This window comes from Monodon monoceros, unplaced genomic scaffold (assembly GCF_005190385.1).
Source record: "Monodon monoceros isolate NGI ecotype Baffin Bay Population unplaced genomic scaffold, NGI_Narwhal_1 Super_Scaffold_6, whole genome shotgun sequence".
Classification (NCBI taxonomy): Eukaryota; Metazoa; Chordata; class Mammalia; order Artiodactyla; family Monodontidae; genus Monodon; species Monodon monoceros.
In genome coordinates, this window is record NW_021703783.1 from 75,091,283 (window position 1) to 75,108,922 (window position 17,640).

At 45.1% G+C, this 17,640-nt stretch overlaps 1 protein-coding gene across 2 annotated transcripts in view; it reads right to left on the reverse strand.

Moving 5' to 3' along the window:
* Positions 1-17,640, reverse strand: part of TMCC3 (transmembrane and coiled-coil domain family 3) — a 350,901-nt gene that overhangs the window by 319,159 nt on the left and 14,102 nt on the right. The window contains exon 1 of one of the 2 annotated variants that reach the window (XM_029206694.1): positions 15,363-15,429. The exons of the other annotated variant lie outside the window; for it this stretch is intronic. Coding sequence (XP_029062527.1) covers positions 15,363-15,371 — 9 coding nt within the window. The 5' untranslated portion in view covers positions 15,372-15,429. Of the gene's footprint in view, positions 1-15,362; positions 15,430-17,640 lie in introns of those variants that run through there. 2 annotated transcript variants of the gene reach the window in all.

Below are 17,640 nucleotides of genomic sequence, written 5' to 3' on the forward strand. Positions count from 1 at the left end.
TTAAACCCATCAACTGAGACATATGAACAAAACCAAGCTTCCCAAACACATCAGAATTACCTATGGAACCTGTTAAAAATACAGACTTCTAGGCACTCTCAGAGAAATTCTGATTCAGTAAGTCTGGGGTGAGACTGGAAATCTGTATTTTCCCAATGCCCCTCCCCCTGCCACCCACTCCCACAAATGATTCTAATAACCAGCCAGGTTTGTGAGCCATGAACAAGAGACTGCACTCAAGACTTAGCAAATAACAGTAACAGCTTTCATTTGGACAGCATTTCACAAACTGCATTCACATAGACTATTTTATCCCCATTTCACAGATGAGGAAAATGAAGCTCAGAGTGGTCCAAGTTCCACAAGCCTGTATATGTCGCACCTCAGTTCAGATGCCACAGTATAATGCTATATCTCCACTGCACCATTATTCAAGCACCAAATCTCTGAGCACTGGTGAACTCTAACCTGATCTTGGGTCTCATTGCACAGAACACCCATGCACCAACCAGCAAATTGCTGTGGTGCTCCTGGACAATTCTTGCACCTGCCCATAGTTCAGGAAGACTACCTGCATCCCAAATAACCACTTCTTACTATATAAGCACTAAAAAATATCTATTAAATGGAATTTTAATAAATTTGTAGAATGCACAGCTTGTAACATTCTAATTTCATTTTATAACTTGTAACGTTAAATTATCTGAAGATAAAGAAAACAAAGGTATCCACATCTGCAAAGAAAGCAATGTCCATAGCCTCACTACTAATTTCCATAATAAATTTCCATAATTCTAGTTAATGAAGCTCATTAGGATCCCGGAGCATGGAAACGAGATCCCTTGTAATTAGGAAAGGGTGCCACGAACAGCAGGTAAAGGCAGGTGGGTGGGATGTGTGTATATGTGCATGAGGAGGCGGCAAGTGAGGCAAGCAGGGAAATGAAATATGAAATATCTTGGTTTGGAATGGGTTTCTGGTTTTCTGTCCATGTAGCTCTGCATAACTTCTGAGTATGAGGATGGGCCATGGCGGGAAATGCTGCTTCACATACTGGAAAACAAACTGCAGACATACCTGGGACACAGGGAAAACTCTAACGCTACAGGAAAATTATGGCCAAATCCAGCCACCTGGTGTGTGTGTGTGTGTGTGTGTGTGTGTGTGTGTGTGTGTGATCCATAAGAATGGTTTTAACATGTTTAAATGATTGGAAAAATCAGAAGAATTATATTTTGTGACCTGTGAAAATTATCTGAAATTTAGATTTCAGTGTCCATAAATAAAGTTTTATTGGGACACAGCCACACATTCATTTTATGTCATTTTATGTATTACCTATGGCTGTTTTCACATTACAATGGCAGAGTTAAGTAACTGTGACAAGAATCCATATGACCCACGAAGCCTAAAACATTTACTATCTGGCCCCTCAAAGAAAACGTCTGTCAATCCCTGCTTTAGGGGAGGTATTAGATTACTTCCTGAAAAATGACTCTGATCATTTGTCAAATATGAAATAAAATACTGAACTTAGAACCATCTCAGATATATTTTCCTTGATATTAACCTAAAAAGCATACCACAGTCTAGTTACCTCTACCCGAGTGTCCCAATATTGAATTGAGACTATTTCTGTGGCTTCCTAATCCAGAAGTAGGGGCAGGGAAGGGTTTCTGCACACTCAATTCCATTATTAGAATGACGGACACATGAAGAGGCAGCCGAGCATACTAATCCAGCAGGGCCCGCTGCATGGGCTGTGTTTGAGACTTCCTTTTATTGAGGGATGGAGAGCTTTACCCTGTCAACAAATATCTCAAGCACTGTTGCCGTTTTCCCAGCATTAATATTCACAAATCAGAAGTGCAGTGTACAAAGCATAATTCAAAGTAGAATGGAAGAAGCTGCTGTCTTCCCTTCCACTGAGGCAGGAGGGTGGCCTGTCACGGTCCAGACAATTCTGGTCTATTATCAGCAGCCTAGTTTCTGCCATCTCTGAAGGCAACACAAATTATGTATAAAGTGTTTGTTATTGTTGCACCAATCAGCTAATTCAATTGTCAGAACATTTCAAACCCCGTAGTTTACACTAGAAAAAGTGGGAAGCCTTGCTCCTTTGAACTGCCTGCTTGACTATGCCAGGTCACAGCTTGCTTGGGGGTAGAAATAAAATATTCTCCATTAGAAAATTAATGTAAATACCCTGGAAAGCCAAATAATAAGCATAATGGTTTAGGAGGAAAGTAACCAGAGTGGTTTATTATTCACATCACAAGTACACATTTTAATCTGTGGCTTTATCACACGCATTGATTGCTGGTACAACTCTTTTTTTTTTTTTTAAGTGTTTGACTTTGGGTTTTTGTTTGGCTGGTTGTGTGTATTGGTTCAATTCTTAAAGTATTTTACTCACATTTCAAACAACACCTAATCTAGCCCTCTTTCCCAGTGTTTTTACCTAAACCCTCTGTGAACAACAGTTCCCAGTTTCATAACATACCCAGTCCTTAGATGCCAAGGTAACAAAGAAGGTGCTCTTATACTGAACAACTCCGTGGGCTGATTTCCCTGTTGAAAACCTCAATATGCTTTCACGAGCCATTACACTAGTGTGAATCCCGGCTCTGCCAGGTACTAGCTGCATGTGCACAGAGACCACACTTCATTACCCTGAGCCGCAGTCTGCATGAATCAATTGGGGGTTAATACTTTTTTTTGTTTGCGGTACGCGGGCCTCTCACTGTTGTGGCCTCTCCCGTTGCGGAGCACAGGCTCCGGACACACAGGCTCAGAGGCCATGGCTCACGGGCCCAGCCGCTCCGCGGCATGTGGGATCTTCTGGACCGGGGCACGAACCTGTGTCCCCTGCATCGGCAGGCGGACTCTCAACCACTGTGCCACCAGGGAAGCCCTACTTTTTTTAAAAAATTAATTTATTTTATTTTACTTATTTTTGGCTGTGTTGGGTCTTTGTTGCTGTGTGCGGACTTTCTCTAGTTGCGGCAAGCGGGGGCTACTCTTTGTTGTGGTGCGCGGGCTTCTCATTGCGGTGGCTTCTTTTGTTGCAGAGCACAGGCTCTAGGCACACGGGCTACAGCAGTTGTGGCTTGTGGGCTCTAGAATGCAGGCTCAGTAGTTGTGTCACATGGGCTCAGTAGTTGTGGCCTGTGGGCTCTAGAGCGCAGGATCAGTAGTTGTGGCGCACGGGCTTAGTTACTCCGCGGCATGTGGGATCCTCCCGGACCAGGGCTCAAACCCACGTCCCTTGCACCGGCAGGCGGATTCTTAACCACTGTGCCACCAGAGAAGCCCGTTACTACTACTTTTAGTGATGATTTTGACTCAGGAAATTTACTAAAAAATCAGTGAATTATACGCTCAACATTGAGCAATTTCAAAGTATGTAAATCATTCCTCAATAAAGTTGCTAAAAAGTTAATTTTTTAAAATTGTGGTTAAAGGAGGAAGCCATCGGTGAATAAGGAAGTGGGGAGACATGCTCGTTGAGAAGGAGAGGTCAGCTGAAGATTGGACTAAACTGATCAAGCTAGAGGCCCAGAGAGAGGCCTTCAAGAGTGTTCCCAATGGTCATGTCCTATTTAAAACCCTCTTCCTAGACTCCCCTGACACCGCAACTCCTCTCTTCTGCCCCTCAGAGTTAATCACGCTCTTTTCTAGACTGTATTTTGGATATGCTTTTGTAAATGCAATCATCACACTGAACAGCAACTATTTCTTTAAATGTCTGCCCTTCACTAAACTGTGAGTTCCTGGAGTTGGCAGCCCTGTTCTCTAATTCAGTCCAATAAGGCTCAAGAAGATTAGATGAATGAAAAAATGAATAACTACTGCTTACTGCAAAAAGTTTTTTTTAAAAAAAGATGGTTTTGAAGAGTCAATGAATACATGTATATGCAGAGCACTTAGCACAATGCTTTGCATGTAGCAAGCATTAAGTAAATAGTGGTTCTTTTTATTAACAAAATGGCAAGAACTACATTACAGCAAGAAGTGTATTTCGAAGTTACACTAGCCTGCAAAATAAAGACGTCCAAATGCACAGAAGACCTAGTTTTAGAGGACCCTCTCTCCTATTTCCAAGGGTTAAGGGCCCAGTTATTGGCCGAACTCCAAAAGGCCTCACAGAGCCATCTACAATTTGTGGTCAGAATCCTCCAAGGTCACAATTAGCAGCAATCCCACTCTCACTAAACCTTGTACTCGCAGGTTGTAGCGATACTGAGTAGTAGTAGTTGTTGGGCTGGGTGAGGATTCATTCTTTTAGATTTTGGTCTGAGTGAGAAGATACAAAAAGCGGCAGAGAGCAAGGGAGGGCAGAAGCAAGAGACAGTGTTTCCGACTGCCTTCTCTCCTCTCCCCACAGGTAAACCACCGTCCAGCATGTCAGGAACTGCTGGACTACCGACTTAGCAGGTACCCGATGAGATTCCTTCAGCCATTCAATAGATATTTATTGATCCCTTACTATGGGTCTGCCATTGTTCTAGGCACTAGATACATCAAAACATTTAAACATACTCAAGAACAATGAGGTAAGGTGACTCTACTGCCTGATATCAGGAGTTAGTATAAATAAGTAGTAACTGAGATCTGAATAAAGAGCCCACAGACTCACCCATATATGGAAACTTGATAAATGCCAAAAGGTGGCACTGCACATTGGTGAGGAAAGGATGGGTATTCAGTAAGTGTTGCTGGAACGACTGGTTGTCAATATGGGGGAAAAACTGAATTACTACCTCACTTAAAATATTGGATTTAATATCAAGTGGGTTAATGGTCTAAATATTAAAGGCAAAAACTCTTTTTAGGAAACATAGGTAAATATCTTTAGTTTGCAGACATGGAAGGATCCCTTATGAAGCAAAAAGCACAAAACTCAAATATTATACCTTAAAATTCATCAAAATATTCCATTAAAAAAAAGACAAATGGGGGGCTTTCCTGGTGGTCCAGTGGTTAAGACTCCACTTCCACTGCAGGGAGCATGGGTTTGATCCCTGGTTGCGGAACTAAGATCCCACATGCCGCCGGAAGAGGCCAAAAAATTAAAAAATTAAAAAAACTTTAAAAATAAATTAAAAAGAAAGACAAACTGGAAAAATGTATTTGCAACTCAGAAAAAGACAATATAAAAAAGAAATGAGCAAAAGATATGAACTGATATTTCACAGAAGAGGAAACTTGAATGGCCAAAGAATACATAAAAATATGTTCAACCACACTTGAAATCAGGGAACCACAAATTAAAACCACAGTGAGATAATATTTCACCCCTGTCTAATTTGCAAAAAAATTTAAAGTCTGACAGTACCAAGTGTTTGGTAAAAATACAAACCATTCACAAACTGCTGATAAATCTCTTTGGAGAAGAGTATGGCAACATCAGAATTGACAGTACGCTTATCCTGCAGCCCCACTATCCCACCCCTAAATGCCCTGGCACTCACAAACAAGTAGATACACAACATGATAGCAGCAATGCTTTGACACAACCTAAACACATGGCAGAAAGAGAAAGGATAACTCAATTATGTAGTATTTCATTTCATGATATACTTAGGCCTAAAAATGCATGATCAGCTACTGGTATCAAATGGATAAATCTCACATACATAATGCAAAAAAGCAAGTTACAAGAATACATAATTCGTTCATACACACATATATGTGTATATATGTTGTGATATATACAAAGTTCAAAGACAGGCAAAATAACAGTATATCTTGCTTAAGGACATATGCACATGTAATAAAAATATTAAAGGGCATAGACATGTTATATTCAGGATAGAAGTTACCTTTGGTTGGAAGGAAAGTACTGGGAGAGCTCCATCTCTGTTGTTGTTGGGTGTTTTTGTTTTTTTGGGGTTACAGTCTTTTATCAAGGTATAATTTACATATATTTACATATATCCATAATGATATGGATCTTAAGCCAGCAGTGAGTCTGACTGATATATACACCCATGTAAACTGCACCCCTATCAAGAAGTAGACCATTTTCATCACCTCAGAAAATTCCTCATGCCTCTTCCTAGTCAATCCCCACCAGCAACCACTGTTTTGATTCCTATCACCATAATTTAGTTTTTCCTGTTCTAGAACTTCATATAACCAAAATCATACAGTATGTACTTCTGTGTCTAGCTTGTGATTCATCCATGTTCATGCATATAAAGTAGACTGTCCCTTTTTATGGCTGAGCTGTATTCCATGTTATAAATATACCACAGTGTACCTTAGTAACAAAAATTTTTTTTAAGCTGTGGTGGATACACAGATGTCAATGTATTAATCTTTATATCTTTTTACATATTAGACATTTCCTTTTTTTTAAAGTGTAGGTCAGAGGGTGGTAGAGATCCTCCAGGGCATATACCTAAGAGTGAGGTAGCTGGCTTGTAGATTACGCATTATTGCCAACTCTACTAGACATTGCAGATTCCAGTTGCTGACCACAGACCTACTGAATCAGCAGCTTAGGAGGTTGCCCAGGAATCTGCATTTTTAATAAACCCCCCAAGTGACTCTTATTTTTCTTTAAAACCTGATGGGTTCTTTTTAAAAATATTTATTTATTCACTTATTTATTTATGGCTGCATCAGGTCTTAGTTGCGGCATGCGGGCTCTTCGTTGTGGCACAGGCTTCTCTCTAGTTGTGGTGCGTGGGCTCCAGAGTGCACGGGCTCAGTAGTTGCGGCGCGTGGGCTCCGTAGTTGTGGCGTGCGGGCTCCAGAGTGTGTGGGCTCTTCAGCTGTGGCGCACGGGCTTAGTTGCCCTGCGGCATGTGGGATCTTAGCTCCCCAACCAGGGATCAAACCCGCATCCCGTGCATTGGAAGGCAGGTTCTCAACCACTGGACCACCAGGGAAGTCCCCAGGTGATTCTTATGTACACAGATTTTGTGAAACACTGTTTGTAAATACATTGTCTGTTGTGTAATTCCAATGGCTTCCATTACTATCACCTATATGCCTCAAACTCAAAGTGTACAAAACAGAAGCAATCTTCCCAAGTCCCACCCCTTGGTTTTTCCACCAGAGTTTTATGTCTCAGTTCATGGCACCACCATACACCCAGTTTCCAAGCCAGAAAGCTGGGAGTCTGTCATCCTTAACCTCTGTCCTCCCTGATCCTCTGCATCCTATCAGTCACGAAGTCCTACTGATTCTACTGCTAAAACATCTCTTGAATAGAACAGGTCTCCCCTTTCCCTTTACTATCTCCCTGGTCCAGGTCATCTGGATCAATGACTGTAACAGACTCCTAACCAGGCTTCCTATCCTAGTCTTGCCTGTCCAGTCCATCCTCCACCTTGTGGCCAAAGGAACCTGCTGAAGCAAGTATCTGATTTTCAAAAATCTGCTTAGAACCTCTCAGTGGCTTTCCGTTGCCCTTCAGACACTTCTCAACATGACCTACACAGCCCTTTATGACCTGGCCTTTCCCTATCTTTCCCTCCTCAACTCTTGCCGTTTACTCTTTTGTGTTCTATGCATTTAGCTACTCTAGACGCCTCTTGCTTCTTTCAATGCGCTTCTCCTCTCCCCCTTTTGCACAGGCTGTTCATGCCACCTGGAACTCAATCCTCCTCCTCTTCCCTGGCTGCCCTGCTCACCATTCAAGTCTCAGCTAATAGTTGCTTTGTCTGGAAGGCTTTTATGAACCTTCCCTCTGCTCCCAACCCGACTAGATAAGGAGCTCCCACTACGACCCCTACCACCTTCTTCTTCCTTTGCAACAGCATACCACCATTCACAGAACTGCTTCACTACCTCCTTAGACAGACCCCAACCCTCTGAGGAGATCGGGGCCATGCAGAGCTCGCTCACTCACAATGGATGTGTAGCACACAATGAGGTTCATTTGAAATATCTGTTCCATGAGAGTTACCACATTACATTTAGTCCACGTACAAACAAAGCTTACGAAACTGCCTCAGTTGTTTCCTTCAACTTGAAGAGACACACGGTTCTAAATTCAAAAAGCTATGTATTATCTGTAGTGTTTATATTTTATTCTCTCTGCCGCTTTGGCAAGCGTTGTCTGCCACCGGAGAAGCAATCCATCAAAAGGAGCAAGAGGTGGCAAGACTCAGAACTAGACAGCTTGACTGTCAAACCTTAAAAAAAAAGCCCCGTGGGACTTCCCTGGTGGCACAATGGTTGGGAGTCCGCCTGCCGATGCAGGGGACACGGGTTCGAGCCCTGGTCCAGGAAGATCCCACATGCCGCGGAGCAACTAGGCCCGTGCGCCACAACTACTGAGCCCTCATGCCACAAATACTGGAGCCAGTGTGCCTGGAGCCCGTGCTCCGCAACGGGAGAGGCTGCCGCGGTGAGAGGCCTGCGCACCGAGGCGAGGAGCAGCCCCCGCTCACCGCAACTAGAGAAAAGCCTGCGCAGAAACGGAGACCCAATGCAGCCAAAAATAAATAAATTAATTAATTAATACATTAAAAGAAAAAAAGCCCCATATATTTTCAAAGGTCACACCTCAGTTACAAGAGAGGCACAAGGCCTGAAATCTTGTTAGGATTTTACCATAACTGAAGTGGAAAGGCTTTTGGCAGAAGGATTGAAAGTTTATATTTCTGTGTGTGCTAGGAGTTTTGGTCTAAGGCTCAGGTGGCTACACTCAGTGGCTGCTGAGGATGGAGGCTGCATGTGAGTTTACCAGCAGTTTACCTAGAGCAGAAGCTCTCAATTTTAAATCCCCAACCTTCCACCCCATTTTTTTTCTTTTTTTTAGCATAAACATTAAGAACCCAGACTCTGGTGCCAGAATGCCTGGTTTAAAATCCCTGCTACATCATTTATTGGCTGTGGATGCCTGGCAAATTACTTAGCTATTCAGTGACTACCTTCCTCACTTGAACACGGGAACAAAACGGCACTTATTTCAGAGGTTTGTGGAGGATTAAATGAGCTAATTACACATAAGGCACTTAGAGTAAGGGCTCAGTAAATGTCAGACATATCTCGGGGCGTAGGAATAGGTTTGGAGGAGCAAGGATGTAAAACAGAACGGAGAAGACAGAAGCAAAAGTAATCTGCTACGTAATAATAATAGAGCACTTTGAACAGATTATTATCCAGCCCTCAGAAAAACCCTTTAATACAGGTTAGCCAATCCGAGTCACACAGCTAATAAACAGCTGAGCTGGATTTGAATCCAGGCAGTCTGTCTCCAGAGAGCAAGTCTTGAGCCACAATGAAATAATGTCTCCTACCTTCACATCTGTCCCTTGGGGAATGGAATTTCTGCTTTGTAAGGGAGAAAGTGAAGCAAAAAGATGTTAAGGAATGAAAAGAAGAAAGAATTAAAAAAATAAGGCCAGACAACTATTTTCTGAATTTAAAAGTGACAAGTTTCCCTTTATCATCCCTTTGCAAACATAACAGAGCCCACTGTCTCTGTGGACACTTTACTTTGAATCCAGTAGGCCAGGATGAAATCAAAGTCACTATGAAAGACTACAGCAGATTGACAGATCCCTCTCAACCTAGTAAGACCCAAATGTGAAGTGGAAATGAGAGGCATGAAATGAGAGGGTGGGTGTGAGAGCAGCGGCTGAAACATCAGGGACACAGAAATCATACCTCTGTCTAGAGCAGCAAGATAAGCTGAGGTGCTCTAGAGTCAGATGCACAAATGATTCACACTGTTGTTTGGTCTGTAGCATCAGTAAAAAGGACTTGACATCTCTGAGCATCACTTCTTCCATCTTTAAAATGGGAACAAGAACACCCGCCTCTCCACGGATAAATCACTTTGCTACAATGTTAGGAAGAAACAGGAAGACAGCACTCTCACACGTTGCTGTGGAGGTGAAAAGTGAGGGCAACTTGGTCATACCTCTCTTTTTTTTTTTTCAGTTTAACAAACGTACAATGTGCCAGGTACTGTACTAGTCACTTTACAATTATTAACTCATTCCATTTTTGTAACTTTACAATTATTAACTTATTCATTTATTGACTTATGCCATTAACTTATTCAAGATTGTTTGCAAAAATGGCAGCAATGATTCCCCTCACTGTATCCTTGGCCTTGGAGAGTCCCCTCCCACATGGACTCTGAGCTTGGCGGGATACCTGCTTTGGTCAGTGGGGCAACAGCAAATGTGACACAAGCAGAGATTTGAAAAATGCTTGTGCTTTGGGGTTTGCCATCTCTTGTTGTTTTTTTGCACCCAGAGACCCCCATGTGAAGAAGCCTGCTGTCCCAAACGAGGTCCCCACAGCCCAACTCACTTGTCCACTGTCAGATATATGAATGAGGCCATCCTAGATCCTCCAGCTACCAGCTGACCCACCAGGACCACAGAAGCATGAGAGAACTTAGCAGAGCTCAGTTGGGTTGGCCAGCCAAGAAAAGCCAACCTACCGACTCAAAAGCCGAGTACAATTTGTCTTAAGCCACTAAGTTTTGGGGTGATTAACAAATCAACACAGACTAACTGATAGAATCTTCATGACAATCCTATTAGGTAGGCACTATTCTTATTCTTATTTTACAAGTCAGGCCACGGAGTTAAAGAGAGGTTAAGTGACTTACACAGCGTGTGAATGGCAGAGTCAAGATTCAACCACCAGGAAGTCCGGCTCCCAAGTCTGTGCTATATTTGCTATACTTATGTGTCTATATATTTCTATAAATATCTCCCCAATACTATGCTGCTTCACCTAACAAAAGTAAAGACGTTCGTATCAGTTGACCCAGAAATTTATCACACAGATATACTCACATACATATAAAATCATGTATGTATAAGATTATTCAGCACAGCACTGCTGACAGTAGCAAAAGACTAGAAACACCACTTCTAGTAGGCCCATATAAAGGTATCCTATATGCAGCCACAAAAAGAACCGGTAGATCTACAAACACTGATCTTGTGTACAGGGAAAAAAGCAAGGTGCACTCATATGGTACCATTTACATTTTTGTGTAAAAAAAAAAAAAAGGGGGGCGGGGGAGTGTGAATATATACCTGCTATGTATCTGCATAGATTACTCCTGGAAGTACACAAGAAATGGGTTTAACATCAATTATTTCTAGGGGAAGGGAAGCAGCTAGCTGGGAAACAGGGTAGGAGGAGTAATGTTCACTGTAAACTTCTCCATATCTTTTAAATTTATATTGTGTAAATGTATCACTTGTTAATTGTAACTTAAAAGGTTGTTATGAACATGAAGGGAGATAATAGATGCCTGGCACAAAGAAAGCGCTCAATAAATAGTAGCTACCACTGTAATTATTTTTTCACAGCTGATTTCTAACTCTAATACAAATAATTTTTTAAAGTAACCAATCCTCTGAAATCCTTGGCTCTGCATAAGAAAGAGCTCATTTTGGATGCAAAAATAGAGAACAAAACATTAGCTAGCTATGTGAAGAAGTGAAAGAAGAATCCAGCCCATGGCTTCTCTGGTGGTCACATGAGGTTCAAAGCACCGGGCAGAGTGGTAATGCACCAGGTCAGCCTCTCCTCGGAGAAACCCAGTTATTGGGCATCTTCTGTGCTCCCATTTTGAATATTCCCTATGCACCCTTTCATTCAGGAACACCAATGAAAATAGCCATTACTTTCCATTCTAGTAGAATGTCTTCCCTTCCTCTGCATTTACTGATCTACAACAGCTAAAAGGTCGCCACGTGCATCTTCTGAACAGCTAAATTATCTCTTCGGAAACAGAAAAGGTCTGAGGCAGGAGCAGGCAGTCTGTAGGCAGCAGAACATAGTGGCAAGAGCCAGGGCTTTGGGGTAGGCAAACCCCGGTACAATTCCAGGTCCAACACTCAGCTGAGTGGCCTATAGCAACATACTCAACCTCTCTGAGCTTGTTATTACCACATCTGTAGAATGGTGACAATAGTTGCTATTTCACAAGACTCTTGCTTAATACATGTACCACAGAAAATGCTCACTGACTGTTAGCTATTTTCATTATCATTGGGGCATTCCAACCAAGGCCCAACCACCTTCTTTTCTCCACTTCTCTTTTTCTCTCTCTTGCGCGCACGCACTCTCACATACTCACACTCAATTAGCAACCTTAAATGTACATGAGAGGATTCCTACCCCTTCCTTCCTCCCACATCAGTAAGTTCAGTTGACTCTACCTCCGAAATCTCTCCCCCTCTCTCCATCACTACTGCACTCAAAGGTGATCTCCCTTTACCACTACCATCCCCATTCCATAATCCATTCTATGCACAATAGCCAAACTGATCTTCAAACAAGTAAACCAGACCACATCATTCTACTCTTCTCCTTAAAATTCTCTAAATAGCATCCCTCTGCATTTAGGCTTAAATCTAAATTTCTTACCATGGCCAAGAAGGTCCTATAGAACTTGGTCCCTTCATTCCACTTTCCCCACCCCTTATGCACCCCACTCTGCTTCAACTCTGATATCTTCTCTCTGTTTCTCACACAGGCCAAGCCTGTTCCTGCCTCAGGGCCTTCGCATTTGATGTTCCTCAGCCTGCAGCACTTTCCCTGAAATTTTGCATAACTGACTTCTTTTCATCGTGTAATTCACAGTTCAAATGTCAACTCGTTAGAAGTGTCTTCCTTGCCCACACACACTAAAATGGCTTCACTGCCTGATTCACTCCCCTTCCTGTAACAGAGAAGAACAAACCTCACTCTATACTGACCTATTCCTTTAGCTCTAAACTTTGTGCTCTGTTGCCTGTGCTTAAGTCATGCTGGCTCTGATCGTTTTGTAACAGAATGTTGCCTATAGCCTGAAATATACAGGATAGCCCATTCCCAAGGCTCTGACCTTTAAAGGTATAACACTTTCCCACTCATATAGAGATAAAAAGTTGCAGAACAGAAAAAAACATTTGTCTTATTGAAGGTTTATAGGAACATTGTGACCAGACCTACAAGGACAGCTGCAAGAACAAGGTATTCCGGCACCAAGAAGTTAGCAACAACCAGCCACACTTCCTCCCCTTTTAGTATAAAAGCAGCCTGAATTCTAACTCAGGTTAAGATGGTTCTTTGGGACACCAGTCCACCATCTTCTCAGTCTGCCGGCTTTCTGAATAAAGTTGCTTTTCCTTGTCCCAACACCACGTCTCTCAGTTTACTGGCCTGTCTTGCGGCCAGCAGTACAAGCTTGGACTCAGTAACTATTCCATTATCCTGCTTTATTTTCTTCACAGCACTCGTCACTCTGTAAAATTATTTGAATATTTGTTTACTTCTGTACTGTCAAATTTCTCACCTAGAATGCAGTCTCCAAGAGAACAAGGCTCTTAGCTGTCATCTGCCCTCTGTACTCCTAGAGCTCAGCACAGTGCCTACACATAGTAGGTGTTTAATACATATGCCTTAAGGTGGTGGTGGGTGCTCAAAGTGTAAATTGCTGAGCTCCAGTCCTAGAGGCTCTGATATAATAGGACTGAGGTAGAGCCCAGAAATCTGCATTTCTAGTGAGCATTCGTGGCTTCCATCCTAAAGCAGGTGATATGCAAATCTCATTTTAAAATACTCTGGTCAATGCCCTCCATCTCCAAATCTAGATTCTCCACCTAACACATCTTACTTAGGCCTACAGATCCCATCCCAGCTGCCTTCCTTAAGAACCCCAGTGGCACTCAAAGTAAAAGGCGGTTGCTGACCCCTAAATGTGGAGTTCAAACAACTAGCCCCTCCAATTTCCATTTCTGCTGCTCCACCAATGCCAGGCATGCCAACTAGCTGGCCAGTCTGGCTGCAATCCTATTCTCCTCAAAAACACCTGAGCAGGTTTGGACTCACTCCAAAGGTAAGCCAGGTAAATTTCCATGTCAGCTCACTAACAGGCTTTCCAGAGGCAGCTGGGGCCAATTCACACTTGCTCTACATATATTCACGCCAAATACCACCCACCCCCACCAAACAGAACACCTAATAACCTGGAATCATCCGCAAAACAACAGGCCAGAGTTCCCTTTGAAGCAACCCAGCCCCTGAGAGGAAGAAATCTTCGGAAGGGCCACTCAGGTGACCAAATTAATGGGCACACACATACCTTAGTAACAAGGCAACCCCAAACTCCAAGCCAGGGACATTCACAGGCTCTGGTGAGAGTCTTAATCTGTTTTTCCCATTTCCTCTCTCAGCCTCGTCTCTTCAGAAAACACCCAACACCCTTTCTTTGGCACATAAACTGTCATCAGGGTTGGCCTTAGGAGGTCTGGGGAAATGTCATGGATATCTACCTGGATCTCCTTGAGTTTCCTCCACCCCTTCTTCTCCCTATAAGTGCCGAGATCCCGCGTTTGATCAAAGCAGCCTCTGTCCCCAAGATTAAAATCCAACCGCATAGTGGTACTGGTAACTCATGAAACCACCAACACGTTCGCGTCAGCCAGCTCCCTCAGACAGGCAAGATCAAGCTGTGCAGGACCTGTGCGCGCGTGCTCTCCGGGGCGGACAACAAGCATCACCAACCTCAGGCTGTCCCTTGAGGTGGAATACACCCTGCAGTTCAGCCTCTAGATTGGAGTTTTTCCACCAAGGGCTCTGGCTGGAGAGGAAAGGGTGTGCGCAGGGCCCTCACACCTGCCGTTTGGGAAGGAGCCGCTGCCGAGGGCGCCCCCAGCCCACACGCAGGGCTGGGAGCCGGCCTCCGGGACTCGGCGCGGGTTCCGGTCGGCGAGCAGCGAGCGCCTGCCTCCCTCGCGCCGAAGGAGTGACTCGAGTTCACACTGCCTTGCGCCTAACAAACGCCGGAAGCGAGCGCGTGTCTAGAGGCGAGGGGTGACGACCACCTCCCCGAAACTCACACCCACGTCACTGCACTCTCACCCGCCCGACTCTGGGGCCCACCCCTCCCTGGAGTGTGCGCCGCGGGAGTCCGACCCGCGCCCGCCCGCAAAGTTTACGAGGCTCCCGAGGGAGGAGCGAGGCGCCGAGCTCAGAACGCAGCGGCGAGCCAAGCCGGCTTGGGGGGCGCGGGGGAAGGGGCTCCCCCCCAAAACAGAGGCGCGGGGTGCGCGGGGAACAGCCCACCGCGGCCCCGGGGAGGCGCGGGCAGAGAGCCCCGACGTGTTCGCGCCGCCGCAGGTGCCAGATGAGCCCGATGCCCTCGGGAGAGGAGAGACGCCAGGGCCCCCTGTAGCCCGCCGACGCTGTCCTTAAGGCGCCTCCCCCTACGCCCAGGCCACGGCCGCGGCCCAGCGAGACCGGCCGCCCAGCCCTCAGCCCTTCCCGCCCGGTTCCCCCGCGAGGCTCTCCCATCGCTCCCGGCGGCCCTGAGCCGGGCTGGAGGGGAGCGCTCTCACGCTCGCCGGCCCCCTCCCGCCTTCGAGGCGGGGCGCACTCACCCTCCGCATGGTGCCGGGACGGCCCGGGTCGGGTTCGGCGGCGCGGGCGCGAGGCGGTGGGTCTGGCGCGGCGCACGGCCGGCCAGGGAGTGTCGCGCTGCCCCGTCCTGCATACGCGTGCGCCGCGGCCGGCGAGCAGGCGGCGGCCTCCGCGGGGGCGGGGCGGGGGCGAGCCGACCGCAGGGTCCCCGGGTCCGCCCCGCCGCGGGCCGAGCTCAGGTACCTTCCTCCCCCGTCGCGGCGTCCCCACCTTCCCGGGCCGCTTCGCCCCTCTCCTCACCCGGAGAGGAGCCGATCCCCACGGCCACCCCAGCGCTGGGAGACGGTTGGAGTTGAACGTCCCCCTGCGGGGGACCCAGTTTAAGGAGCAAGAGGGGATTGTGGAGAACGGAGGAGGGAGTTCTCACCGCTCTGAGAGGATTGATGCTTCTGTTCTCCCCGATGGATGGGAGGATGCCTGCTAGTGTCCCATCCTACTTTATAGATTCAGCGACTGTCTTTTGGAAGTCCTGAGCATTCATAAACCTTTTGGGGGGAGGGTTGGGGTGAGAGTTAAGAGTGGGAGACGGCAGATCAACCCGCGGCAGGAGGAAAGACAACCTCTCGAAACAAAAATGGTCTAGTTTTGTCCAGATGAACGAGCTCAGTGGGAGAAGGGGTCTGCATCCTCATTACGGAAGAACCCACAGGTCTTCCTGGCAAACCCCTGCCTGCAAAGCTTCCTCTTCACAGACAGCCTCCCCATGCCCACTCCAACTTCTCCAAACAACAGGGAAAGCCCATCCCTAAATGCTAATGCTGCTGGGAAAAGGATGATGGAGAGGAGATATATTCCTCCTGATCACGGAAACACAGCACACCTTGAGCCAGGGTATACAGGATCCCAATCCTCAAGGATAAAACTAGGATGGAATGATGTGTGAGGGTCTTCGGGAAGAAACCTGGCCTTTCTCTTTGGGGTTTCTACTGCTGAACAAAGTAAATCAAAGCACAGAACGCAAGGCAGCCTGAATTCAATACAGAAAAAAACATCCCTTGTTTACCAAAAGATCCTTTGAAAAGCATACAAAGACGCTTGTGTTTTCAAATCGGGCTGTGCCAGGTAAGCAGGCAGACAGCAGTAGGAAAGCTTGTGCTGGGTAAACACTTGTGAGAACGTTTCAGCTTTTACATTGCCTGGCTGCCAATTATTCTGGCAGATCACCACTTACCACTGTCAAAGATATACTGTTATAATTTTCTAACATTGATAGAGTGTCAGCAGCACTATAGAGACCAAATAGTAAACAGACTAAGTACTTCTATGATCAAATGAATAAAAATATTTTGTCTGGATTTCTCTTGGGTGCCTACCAGCACAGCTGAGAGTAGGGGTGACTGATGTAGTAGGAGAAAAAGTAAAGGAAGGAAATTAATGAAATCCGCTCACCCCCCTTTTACTTTAATTTATGACCTGCATACATAAGTACATGGGTTTTTTGCTCCCTTGATTTCAATCCCTTCAGATTGGTCTTTGATGTTTTGCCTTTGGGGAAGTAACAGTTGTAGCAAATGTACTTACTTATGCACCATGGGCTTTACCTATGTTACCACTTTCAATCCATACAAACCTATGAAGTGTACTATGATTTTATGGTTTTTCAGAGAGAGCTACTAAGGCTCAGAGAGGGTAAGTAATTCGTCCAAGGTCACACAGCTTGTTAGTGGCACAGTCAGGATTTGAACTCAGGTTGTCTGACTCCAGGACCCATCCACTTAATCCCCATGCTTTTCTGCCCTCCTGTGCTCTGCTTCACATAAAAGGTATAGCAGTGAAAAGTGTTATTCAAAGTAAATATATGAGTTCTTGTCATAGATCAAATTAGTTGCTTCCCATCTCTGTGCCTTGGCTTCCTCATCTGTAAGATGAGACCTTGGACTAAATAGATATGTTAAAGACCTATCCAGAAGTAAAGTTTTAGTTTTAGAGTATTACCATGTGAATATTTTGTGCTCAGCATTGTGGGAAATCTTAACCTGGGGGAACAGTGTTAGTAACGTCATTGGTTTGTATAATATCTCACCACAGCCCCTTGTTTTACACTGCTTATGCTGCTTTCTACAACACCACCTCTCTCTCCTCCTTCCAGTGAATGTTCTTTCCTTTGTGAATGCAATTTCTAATCCAATTAATGTTAATTTCTTACTAAAGTTGAATATAACTCCTGGTGTGTGGTGTGAGGGAGTTTCAGTTAAGTAATTGTTAGGGTGATCTTCAAGCATTAGTTAGCCAGAATAA